The 12,331-nt window shown below is 37.6% G+C and overlaps 1 protein-coding gene across 1 annotated transcript in view; it reads left to right on the top strand.

Moving 5' to 3' along the window:
• Positions 1–12,331, top strand: part of TTC27 (tetratricopeptide repeat domain 27) — a 194,919-nt gene that overhangs the window by 108,709 nt on the left and 73,879 nt on the right. The window contains exon 12 of the mRNA XM_004029080.3: positions 1,991–2,113. Coding sequence (XP_004029129.3) covers positions 1,991–2,113 — 123 coding nt within the window. The remainder of the gene's footprint in view (positions 1–1,990; positions 2,114–12,331) is intronic.

Raw genomic sequence — 12,331 nt, 5'->3', positions numbered from 1 at the left:
CCCAATCTACATGAACTAGGTTTCTAGTTTCCTCACTTTTAGTCTACCTCTTTTCCTTAGCTTTTCATTGGGTTGAAATTGTACCAGCTGATAACAACCAACTTTTACTGCATACTTAATATGATGCATACATTTTGTTCTGCATTCCACACATATTCTCTTATTTTATTGCAACAGTTTTTAAAAATATCTGTTTTACACGTGAGGAAGCTAAGTCACAGAGAGGTTAAGTGGAGTCAGATGGAGCCAGCCAGGGGATTACAGATGAGTTATCTACTATTGTCATTTTAATCAGTTTTCTGTCCCCTCTTTCATGGATCATACACATAGGTAGTGAGTTAGAAACATAAATGCCAACCCACCATCCAATCGTTTAAAATCCCCATTATAAGACTTCTTAAAGTAGGTTATATTCCTAAACACAGGGTGAACTAGGAGGTTTATTGTGCATTGGAGTTCAGTTTACATATTGAAGGAATCTCAATAAAACATATGCAAGTAAAAAAGCTTTATGATATCTCAAAAGGAATAGCTTCTTCATCAAGAATGTGTTAACAGCTGGAATTTTTTAGTGTGTTTTTGACTCTGATCTGTGAAATTGGTTAGGTGCTTTATATTTTGTGGTTTGGTGGATAAACATTTCAGACTGAGCTGTTATGACAAAATGTGTCTATTGAGGGTGTTGCTTTTTATCTTTTTCTGAACAGAAACATTAGGAAACAAATACTGTTCAAACTGAATTTAGGCCAAATGCTTATCTGCCTAGGAAGCTGTGGATTTCAGGATCTTCAGGCAGTTAGATAAGGATCATTTTTCATTAAGACGTTAATTACTTTTTCTTGCATCATGGGGACTATCTTTGTGTATCATTTTAAAGATTGAGAAATAACAGAACAGTTTATTATAAAAAGAGAATTAGTCTCTACTTTGCTACTAACTAGCCATATCATCTTGGATGTCATCAACTTTCTTCATCTGTTAAATGAAGATATTGTACTGCTCACTGCATAAGCACCAAGATTTATTCCAGCTCTCACATGCCATGGGCAGTTTTTGAAAATGTCCAATTATATTCTCTAAAATAGCCAAATTCTCCTGCATTCCATGGGTTACTGATGTATTGGACCATTCTCATTATTTATTTTGATAATCTGTAGCTTATAATTTTTAGGTATATTTCTGATATTGTCAGTCCTAGATTTTTCTGGACTTAACTCTTAAATATGTATTGAATTTTCAGAGTAGTAAAAGTATACTTAAGAGAGAACAACACAGCTCTCTCTAATATGAAACTACACTTTATTCTGACCGTACCTACTTTTTTAAATCTTTAAATTTTTTTTCCCTTTGTGCAGGTGTTAACACTTATAAACCACAATATATTTATTTTTAAATATGTTTAACTTTCACTGACCTTAACTCAGTTTGCTCTTTTTTTTATCTGCCAGGGACTGGGAAATTAGGTAGCAAAGTTTGTTAGAATGTGCTTGAAATAAATCTAAGTACCTTTGAGTGAGAAAGAGCTAGATATGCCCTTCTGAATAAAATTCAGCAGGGCATATCTAGCTAAATAAAAAATCTGAATAAAATTCAGATTTTATGTCATCTCTGTTGACTGCTCAGAGTTTTAAAAATTAATTTATTGGATCTCAGCCTCATAAATTAGAGATTGTTATATACAGAGTGTCTAGGTAAAAAAGAAATATTGATTTTTGCTTTTTAAGTTCTTAGAGAAAATTTGTATATATTTAGTATTTTCAACAGTTTCTATATTGTTCTTTAATTCCTTATACCCTATAAAGAGGCTTGTTTTCTAAAGTAAAGGTATGTATTGAATTATTACAAACTTCTAAATAGTAGAGATTGTAGAATTTATACATTTATTACAATAAGCAGACCCCTAAAAAGGCAGATTAGGTATACCTGCAAGTGAAACAGGAATCTCTTTTTACACCAAGAAGTATTAATTATTTTAACTTGATTTTTCTAGCGCCAACTTGCAAGTTTGCTCTTTGAGTTGGGATGTACCAGTTCAGCCCTTCAGATATTTGAAAAGCTAGAAATGTGGGAAGATGTTGTCATTTGTTATGAAAGAGCCGGGCAGCACGGAAAGGTATGTAATAGTCCAATTTGATGTACTGGTGAGAGCCTTCCCTCTGGGAGCATCTTCTCACTTGTTTTGTTTTTCAAGCCCACTTTTGCCAATATTCACTTATATTCCTTTTTTCACTTTTTTTCCAGAAAACTTTTAAATGTTTTCTCTGATTTCCACTGGGGCAGATTTTTACAAAATTTTTAAGAAAGACTAACAAGAGCTTTGAAGACGTGGGATTTTGATTTCTTTCCTTTACTCACCTTCTCCCTTAGGATGACTTCAAAGCGAAATATTTGGAATCATTTTAATGATCACTGGGTTGCCTGATGATCAGATGCTGTGGGCCTCAATGGAGGTTCCCTAGGAGAGAGGGTGAGAGCAGCTGGGTTGGTCTCTAAAAGAAAATCCAAAGGGTGTGACGACACCTCTTGAGGCAGAAGAGTTGTCAAGTGTGTAATGCACATTTCTACCCTTAAATTGAGTCAGGAGGGAAAATGTTGCAATATGTGCATCTGTTATTAGTCTGTTGTTTTTTCCCCTCATACATGAACAGAATTTTAAGAAGAATAAGGGGCTCTGCATTGTAAGTCACTTTAAAAACTGACACATTGAAATCATATGTTAAATTTTGGATTAAAAATTTAAAAGACTTAAGTTGAGTACACAAGCAAGCAGAGTAAAGCCCACACATTGGATCATTTATACCTACAGTCAACCTTTTGCCATCACCCTAAAAAAGAGCAATAGTGGTTCAAGCATGTGTTTTTCTTAAATACCTTCCTAAGTATGTCTATTTTAGATTAATAGTGAAAGTTGCATTTCTTTCACTAATCAGTTAATGGCAGTGAAGGTCTTTGAATTGTATTGACTTAAGGAGAAACCAGAATAAGAACAAAGTTTTACTGTGGAAGATTATCGACTGGGCATGGTGGTTCACACTTGTAATCCTAAGACCTCGAGAAGCTGAGGTGGGAAGATCGCTTGAGCCCAGGAGTTCAAGACCAGCCTGGGCAACCAAGTAAGATCCCATCTCTACAAAGAAACAAAATTAAAAAATAAAAAATTAGCTGGGTATGGTGGTGCATGCCTGTAATTCTAGTTACTTGGGAGACTGAGGGAGGATGGTCACTTGAGCCTGGGAGGTTAAGGCTACAGTGAGTTGTGATCATGCCACTGCACTGCAGCCTAGACGACAGAGTGAGACCCTATCTCAAAAAAATATTGATAGAGCTATAATATTTTTATCCTGGAAAAGAACCCCATAAACATCCATTCTAGCTCCCTCCTTTCGTAAATGAGGAAAGGTTTCGCTTATGATTTGCTTCAGATCACAAGCTGGTTATTGACTCTTTACTTGCGAGGTAGTATGGCATAGTGGCTAAAAGTATAGCCTCTGGTCTCTGGCTGCCGGTAGTCAAATGCCAGCCTTGCTTCATGCTAGCTTTGTGATGTTGGACAAGTTGCTTTAATCTTCCTTGTCTTAGTTCCCTCATCTGGAAGCACTTAATCTATTTGCCTTATAGGTTTTTGTGAGATAATATATGTAAAGTACATACACTAGTGCTTACCTCATAATGTGACATGAGTGCTTGCTGCCATTACTTGCTGTGATTCTATGAGATGTTTTTCTTCATATTTTAATATCTCTAAAATTGGAATGTATTTAACAATTGATGGCATCTTCCATTTGGTCTAATTCAGGTGGCTGTCCTGTCAGGTTGTCCATACCTGTGCATGTGAAAGCTAATTATAGCTACATTTAGGCCACCATTTCAGTTGAGTTGTGGACAAGGTGTCAGCACTACGTATGTTGGGTTTAATTGCCATTTAAAATATCTTCAAAAGGATTTCATTATGATTTGGCACTGAAACAAAAAGTTATTGAATACAGAGAAAAAGACAACCAAATTAGAGAAATGAAAATTTAGTATTACTGAAATAAACATTTGCCATCGGATAAATCATCACAATTCCATTTACTTTTCTTTAAAAGCAGCAACCAAGTGCTTTATGGGAGTCAAGAAAGAAGGATACCCAAAAGTAGATGAAGCTTTGTTTTGTACTGAGATGTATGAAGAAAGGTTGTCATTTAAAATGTCAAGCAACGTATTGAAGGCAGGAAGAACTGCCAAATTTTTCTGAATAGACTGAAAAAAATCAAAGCAAACAAGAGGCATTAGATTATAATTAAAAGCATTTTTTCTTTCTTTAACAGAGTTTGTCTTACAACGGATAGCATCTCAAATTTGATGAAATATAGTCATGTATTTCTTCAGCGACTTAAATATCTTTTTAGTGCCCGTTGTCTGACACTAAAGTAGTACTCAGATGTTTGTTTAACAAAGGAATGAATGGATGAATGAATATCTTGACTTCCAGTCTGATGTAGTTCCCATTGCATCATTCTTTACTGTGCTAGTCTTTTTACACTGGCCAAGAAATAAGTAATAACTTTATATAAAAATATGGTAGTTTTTGAAATAATAATATTTGAAATAAGCAAGTTGGTGGATCACAAATGCTCAAAGCATATTTTAGAATATTAATTTAATTATTTTTAGAAAGTATGGAAAGATGAGACTTTCCTTAATTGCAGGAGAAAAAACATAATGAATCCATCCCCTTCAGAGAAGGGATTTGACTATGTCCCCCTAAGTAGTTGTGATGATTATTATTTTTTTAAATGTGCACATGACCTTGTAAGAATTGTGTATAATAATGACAAATGCTTCTGTTTCTAAATCCTCTAGAAAATGTGCATATTTAAAATTTTAGAAATGTATAGTCATTTACGTTGTCTTAAGTTTTTTGTGAGTTTTAGCCGAACACCCCCCAAAATCTTGATCTTAAAAGTTGATTTTAGTATTTTATTTAACCCATAAAAGACCTCCTTTACCTGTTTTTCTTATGCTATATTTGCAGATTTTTTAAACCATAGACCCTAAAAAGTTTTGCTGCAATTTAGAAGCAAATGTTTTATTTCTAAAACAGCTGATACTCTTTTGGTATTTGGTCATGTGCCAGTAGCTGTCACCACATTTTGATTTAACTAGAAGTCTGTGAAATTTTAATCCTTGCATTTAATGCCTAATTGGCATAATTTATTTTTAAAAGGCAAATTTGGAGAAATGTTTAATTCTAATTATTGTGTTCTGGTGCTCATGTTTACACCCCGCTGTTGTAGGGTCTCAGAAATTCTAGCTTAGAAACTACCGGCATACATTCTTGTTATTTAATGACCATAGGCAAAATAGCTAAGATTAATTTTGCTCGACCTTGGTATCAGAACTGGTTCTCATCTGTTAGCATTTAGTATTTAAAGGTTATCCGACCCACTTATAGCAATTTCCCCTAGCTGATAGATGTATTCTTATTTTGTTGAGCAAATTTGATTCCTAAATGAGAGACAAAGACTGAGGGTGAGGGGTTAGGGATAGATAAGGGTTGGGACCTCTCTTGTTTTCTCTTGTTTCAAGGAAGCAAGGCTTCCCTGAGATTACATGGTCCTATCTTTTATTATGCTACATTTGCAGATCATTGTAATCATGGACTCTTAAAAAGTTTTCCTTTAAATTGTAAGTTAATGTTGTGTATTTCTAAAACAGCTAAGACTTTTTTAGCAGTTGGTTTGGATTTCCTGTTTTGGGGTTTTTTTTTTTTTCTATCATAGAGATTCTTTATACAGTTTAAAAGATTTTCCCAGAAGTTCTTTCCTCAAACTATAGCCAGAATAGTCTTCCTAAAGACAAATCTGCCATTCTCACCCCAAGTAACTTCTCTCTGTTTCCAGGGTTAAGTCTGAGCTGTTTCGAATGAGTGGCTTACAGACAACTTTATTTATTTATTTATTTATTTACTTACTTACTTACTTATTTAGAGATGGAGTTTCGCTCTTGTAGCCCAGGCTGGAGTGCAGTGGCACGATCTTAGCTCACTGCAACCTCCACCTCCTGGGTTCAAGCGATTCTCTTGCCTCAGCCTCCCGAGTAGCTGGGATTACAGGCGTGCAGCACCTTGCCTGGCTGATTTTTGTATTTTTAGTAGAGATGAGGGTTCACCGTATTGGCCAGGCTGGTCTTGAACTCCTGACCTCAGGTGATCCGCCCGCCTCAGCCTCCGAAAGTGCTGGGATTACAGGCATGAGCCACCGCGCCCAGCCTCACTTTATGATCTGTCTCCTGTTTCCATTGCCAACTGCATTTTCTCCTTCTTCTTTTACTCCCCTTCATACCTACTCTGTCATCCAGGTTGCACCTGAAGTTCCAGCAGAACTTTAATAGCTCGAATTAAAGTACTTGTAAGTTCTTGATTTTGTAGCGCCGTCTCACTTCAGACCTTTGTAATTGTTGTCTGTCTAGAACGTTTGTCTTCTTTCAGCTAACTGCTACTTATTCTTTAGGAGATTGCTTTCTACAGAGAGCCTTCCCAGATACTTTCCTCCCACATTTGGTGGTACCATCCACCTGTGTACTCCTATAGCACCCAAACTACTCTGGTACCCCATTTGTTGGCTCATCTGATCTACTAAATGTAAGCTGCTTAAGAACCAGACCTGTGTCAACAGCTGTTGGCCAGGTATGGTGGCTCATGCCTGTAATCCCAGCACATTGGTAGGCTGAGGCGGGCAGATCACGAGGTCAAGAGATGGAGGCCATCCTGGCTAACATGGTGAAACCCCATCTCTACTAAAAATACAAAAAAAAAAAAAAAAAAAAAAAAATAACCGGGCGTGGTGGCATGTGCCTGTAGTCCCAGCTACTTGGGAGGCTGAGGCAGGAGAATCACTTGAACCTGGGAGGTGGTGGTTGCAGTGAGCTGAGATCACACCACTGCCCTCCAGCCTGGGTGACAGAGCGAGAATCCATTAAAAAACAAAAAACAAAACAACAACAACAACAACAAAAAAAAACAGCTGTTGCCCCAGAACCTGGCAAAGTTTTGGCATGTAGCAAGAAGTCAATCATATTTGCTGCATGAGTAACTAGTAAGTGATCACTCAAACAATCTCCATGTAGGACACTCCTTATGGATGACTGCATGTGGCAGAAGATAACCCCTCCAACCACTGCCTTACTCTTCTCTCTCCAAAAACAAATTATGAGATTCCCCTGCTCCCATTTGAACCTTCTAACTTTAGGAGTAGAAATAGGAACAAACCTTAAAGAATTTTGATTCTTGCTCAGTAAATGCTAAGGACACTGTGAGCATATTATTATGTAATGCTATATTTTGAGGGCCTTATATGTACTGCATTCTTTATATAATTATTTTATAATTGTCATATGCTATTCATAACAACCCACAAAATATGGATTGTTTTCATCACTTTACTGATTAGCATTACTAAGTGGCAGTTTTGGAATATGAGCTCAAACCTTTATTTCCTTTAAAGCCAGCACCCATTTCCCCACAGCTGCCTCCCGTCATGGTTATTGTTAATCCCTTAAAAATTGGATATTAGCTTTGTAAGTTAAAACCTGTTGTGCTCACTTGATTGAGAAAAATAGGCAAAATAATGGAAAATACTCTATAAATTGGTAATGCAAATAAGAGATGATCAACTAATTGAATAATAAGGCCTGTTTTTAATTACTCTGTTTCATCTTGGACCTGGAGTATTTATGTTGGCAAGTAACCTTTAAAAAAATCAAGCCAGAGCATGGTGTTGTCACACATATAACTGTGAAAACAATTAGTGAACATTTGGCTCCATGAGAGAGTAAGTGGGAGTAGAGACCACTACACAGAAGTGTAGCTGGGAGTGTCTGATGGGTGGGGCAAAGTGTTTTGCACTTGTCACCTCTCAGCTGCTGCTCATAGAATAAGAATTTAGACTAGGAGTAAATTGCCATTCTGCTAAAAGGGTTGTTCTTGGTGAGAGTGAAACGTGCTTTGGAGTTCTGTCAGCTGTGCTCCTGTCGTCTTTATGTACTGTATTGAGGACGTAGAGCACCTTTCAGTGGTCAGTCTCCCTGTCATTGAGAAACAGCCTCTACAATAGAATCAGAATCCATTTTTTGCTCTCTGCTTCAAGGTAGAAGGCTAGAATTAGACTATGGCCAATGTTTTGTGAGTCCCTTGTGTGTGTGTGCACACATTTTTTTAAAATTTTTTTAATCCTAAAGCTATTGTCAAGAGGCGAAGTCTGGCTAATTGGGGAACCTTAAATTCTTAGCCTGCTTTTTCTCCATTCCCTTGGAGCAAACCTGTGTTTATTAAGTCTAATTTTGCTCTTCATGTGGTCCTCAAAGATACTCTTCATAGTTGGTGCCATCTCTGGGTCTAGAGCTTATTTTTTTCCCCTTCATTTTTTACGTGGAGGGCTTCCTATAGTTGTTGGTCTGCCAATTTCCCTTCCTAATATACTGACCAGATGCAAGGTCAGATAAGAACCACTCTTATCACACATTAGAATTTTAATTCTTTCCATTAATTCACAAAATTTCCGCTAATTCGCAAAGTTAAGGCACAGATCACAGCCAAAAAGGGTAGTTTCATTCCTTCTCACTCAAGTATGAATAACTTTCCTGAAATATTTTGTCTACCTTTTCACTGGAGGCTCAACTTAATTTTTCACCCATATTCTTTACCCCAAACCCAAGGCTTCATCCCTGACAGAGTGCTTCCTGGAATCCTAGTGGTGCTTAGGGTAGGATCTTCCCTCCCACAAATCTCAAATTTCCCATATAACAACTTGCAGAAAAACCATATCATCATAAATATAAATGAGCCCCAATATAGCAGGTTTTCAATATATTAGTTCCTTTTCTTGCACATACCTGAAATTCTCAGTTCTCAACACTGGACTGTTCTATCGCAAAATACACCATCAGGATGGGGAACCCCTCAAATACCCAAAATCCCCTTTCAGGCCATCAGTTTTGCTTCTCTGTGTTTATAGTCCTAAGAAGAGTTGCTTCCTAGTTCTCATCATTTGGTTAGAAGGGTGCGTGAAATTCAGATTCTGCTATATGACCTCTCTATTCACTAGGGTAAATTTTTGTTAGATCTCTCCTAATTTAGTCATGTAGTGACATGACACTCAGTATTGATTTCAGCTAGAGCGTGTCACTAAAGGAGTTCTCCTGTGGTTCCCAAATGTGAAGGATCTTTTATGTTTCTCTTTAGAATCTGAAGGACCTTAGAAAATACCATTAGCCCTTTGTGACTTTAGTATTAGTTCCAGTTGAGTTCATCCAATGTTTATAGACTACCTACTCTTTGCTGGGTAAGAATATTCCAAAGATGACTAATAGACAACTTACTACAAACACAGTTATAGTCCGATATGATAGATACACATGAGCAAATATTTTAGTATGACAGTGCTAAGATAAAAGTATGTACAGATTCCAAATTCTATGTGGCTCTCATATTTATAGCTACATATTTCTTTCTCTGCTGTCCTGCTCTAAAGCAGTGATCCCCTTGGTTTGTATCTTGCATAGATTCCTTTCTGAGATTTTTAGGACTCCTGTGATTTTCCACACTTTTAATAAAAAATCCAATGTTTGGTGGAAATTAGCCTTATGTGGAAAAATTTAGTTTTGATCTTCTACTATTAGTAATTTTTTTCTCTTTGACCTCACTTTCTTGATTCTTCTTGGCTAAGTTCTGTAATCATCTGTTTAATGTTGACAACAGCAATTTTTCTGTTTTTGGAGAAACTACACAGTTGACCAGTGTGATTATTTATGGAAAATATTAATGTTCCTAGAAGCTCTTTCAAGTCCCCTCTTCCTAGAGGTAGGGCAACCTCAAGTGTCTTGCTTTCCAGTCTGGTTTTCTAATGGAAGGAGTTGAGGAAGAAGATAAACAGTTTAGGGCTTACTGCTTCTTTCAACCTCTGTGAGGTAGGTAAGCCAAAAATGAAGAGCAAACTCTCAAAATGTTAGTTTAGCTTGTTCATGGTCATTCATTTAGTAAGTAGATTTGACATTTGAAATATCTGATTAAAAGCACATACATCCATGGCCGGGCGTGGTGGCTCCCGCCTGTAATCCCAGCACTTAGGGAGGCCTAGACAGGCGGATCACAACGTCAGGAGTTCGAGACCAGCCCGCCAGCCTGGTGAAACCCCATCTCTACTAAAAATACAAAAATTAGCTGGGCATGGTGATGGGCACCTGTAATCCCAGCTACTCAGGAGGCTGAGACAGGAGAATCCTTTGAGCCCGGGAGGTGGAGTTTGCAGTGGGCCAAGATGACGCCACTGCACTCCAGCCTGCCAGCCTGGGCAACAGAGTGAACTCTGTCTCGAAAAAAAAAAAAAAAAGCTCATATATCCTCACAGATCTTCCTGTAGTTGGAAGTCTATAGACTAGATTATGCAACACAATTTTTTAGTAATATGTTAAAACTATTTTGGTTGTAAAATAATTAACACATACTAGCTTAGGCAAAAAAGGATATTTTATTGGTTCTTGCAACTGAAAATTCTAGTAGACTTCGCATGAGAGCTCTTGCAGGGGCTCAGATGATATCATCAGGACTTTTTAGCTCTCTCCCTGAGGCAGACATGATGGCCACAGGAAGCCCAAGTTTAGTAATCTCGGTGGAAAAATATAGTCAATTCCACATCTCTAAAGAACGATTCAGTGGAAGACTGAAGGGCTTGAGTCGTGTGCCTTCTGCCGTCTCATCTGATAGGAACTACCTGGACCACACATGAAGTGGGTTTTCCTCAGGGAAGAGGAGTTTAATTTTCAGAAGATCAGGGAAGGGATGCTGAGCAGGAAAAAAGCAACTGTGATGTCCACTGTGGGGTGGGAGTTTAATGACCTAAATCTGAAGTTGCAAACTGGCAGCTTATGGGTGAATATAGGCCAGAGAGGCAGTTTTTTTTGCCTAACTCAGTGTTTTGAAAAAAAAAATAATAATAAATAAATATTTTAAGGATACTTCATCTAAAAAAATCTAGACTTCTTGGCCTCTCTTAAAGAATTTAAAGATGTGGAAACACTGAGCGGCCAGAGTCCCATGTTGGTGTCCTAACTGGCTGGAGCTAAGCAGTGGCTCTTTCCTTTGGATGCTCATCTACCAGCTCACTATATTCATCTCAAAAATTGGCAAGCATCTCTGGGCAATTTAGGGTATGACCTTTGCTCTAAATAGTGCAGGTTTCCCTGGTCAAGTAAACAGCGTGTTACTCCGGTTATAATTACAAGTTCTGCTTGAGTCTTGGCCAACTTAGTTTTGTGCTGAGATAGTCATTGCCAAAAATAAGTATTAAAATTAATAATTGGTTGTGTGGAATTACTATAGATTGTTGAAACAGCTTAGATTTGTATGTATGTGGAGCGGGGGTAATGATCTTTGGGGTTTGCACCTGAGAAGATTCTTGCAAGCGCTGCAGGTTCATTGCAACCAGTTGCCCATTTAAATATGTTTTTTTTGTTTGGGGAATGTATTTTTATTATTTTTAATAGACATTTAGATATAAAGTTTCTTGTATCCTGTAAGAATGCACATCTGGCCGGGCACAGTGGCTCACGCCGGTAATCCCAACACTTTGAGAGGCTGAGATGGGTGGATTACCTGAGGTCAGGAGTTTGAAACCAGCTTGGCCAACATGGTGAAACCCCAACTCTACTAAAAATACAAAAAATTAGCCGGGCGTGGTGGCACATGCCTGTAATCCCAGCTACCTGTGAGGCTGAGGCAGGAGAATTGCTTGAACCTGGGAGGCGGAGGTTGCAGTGAGCTGAGATTGCACCATTGCACTCCAGCCTTGGCAACAAGAGTGAAACTCCATCTCAAAAAAAAAAAAAAAAAAAAAAAGAATGCACATCTGTATATTCCCATGGGGAAATAGTAACCCTTAGTCAGAAATTCTAAAGCTTTTGCATTCTGTGAAGATTTATGGCCATTCACATTTTGATATTGCAGAAGTGATGTTACATAGGCCCTGGTACTTTATTTATGTTCACTGGGCACATGTTTTGTGGCTCATTATTTGGTAATAAATTATGTAAATTGAGTGGATAAGTGGAGGAAGACAGAGAAAACAGAACATTTTGGAAAGAGTGAAGAAGACTGAGGAATGCAATATGACTAGCTGAAGAAAGGAAATACTGCCAGCATTGCCCTTGGGAAAGATAATTTTGTTGGCAGAAAGAAGAGGTATAAGATCTCAAGGAGAAAGAATTAACTTATCTAACACAAAAATGTGGGACAGAATTTGAGGAAAGAAGAGGTCAGTTCAGACCAAGCAGGGTGACTGCTCTAGTGTTTCTC

The sequence above is a fragment of the Gorilla gorilla genome, chromosome 12 (assembly GCF_029281585.2).
Source record: "Gorilla gorilla gorilla isolate KB3781 chromosome 12, NHGRI_mGorGor1-v2.1_pri, whole genome shotgun sequence".
Classification (NCBI taxonomy): Eukaryota; Metazoa; Chordata; class Mammalia; order Primates; family Hominidae; genus Gorilla; species Gorilla gorilla.
Note: the sequence above shows the minus strand (reverse complement) of the source record. Positions and strands in the feature narration are given on the sequence as shown.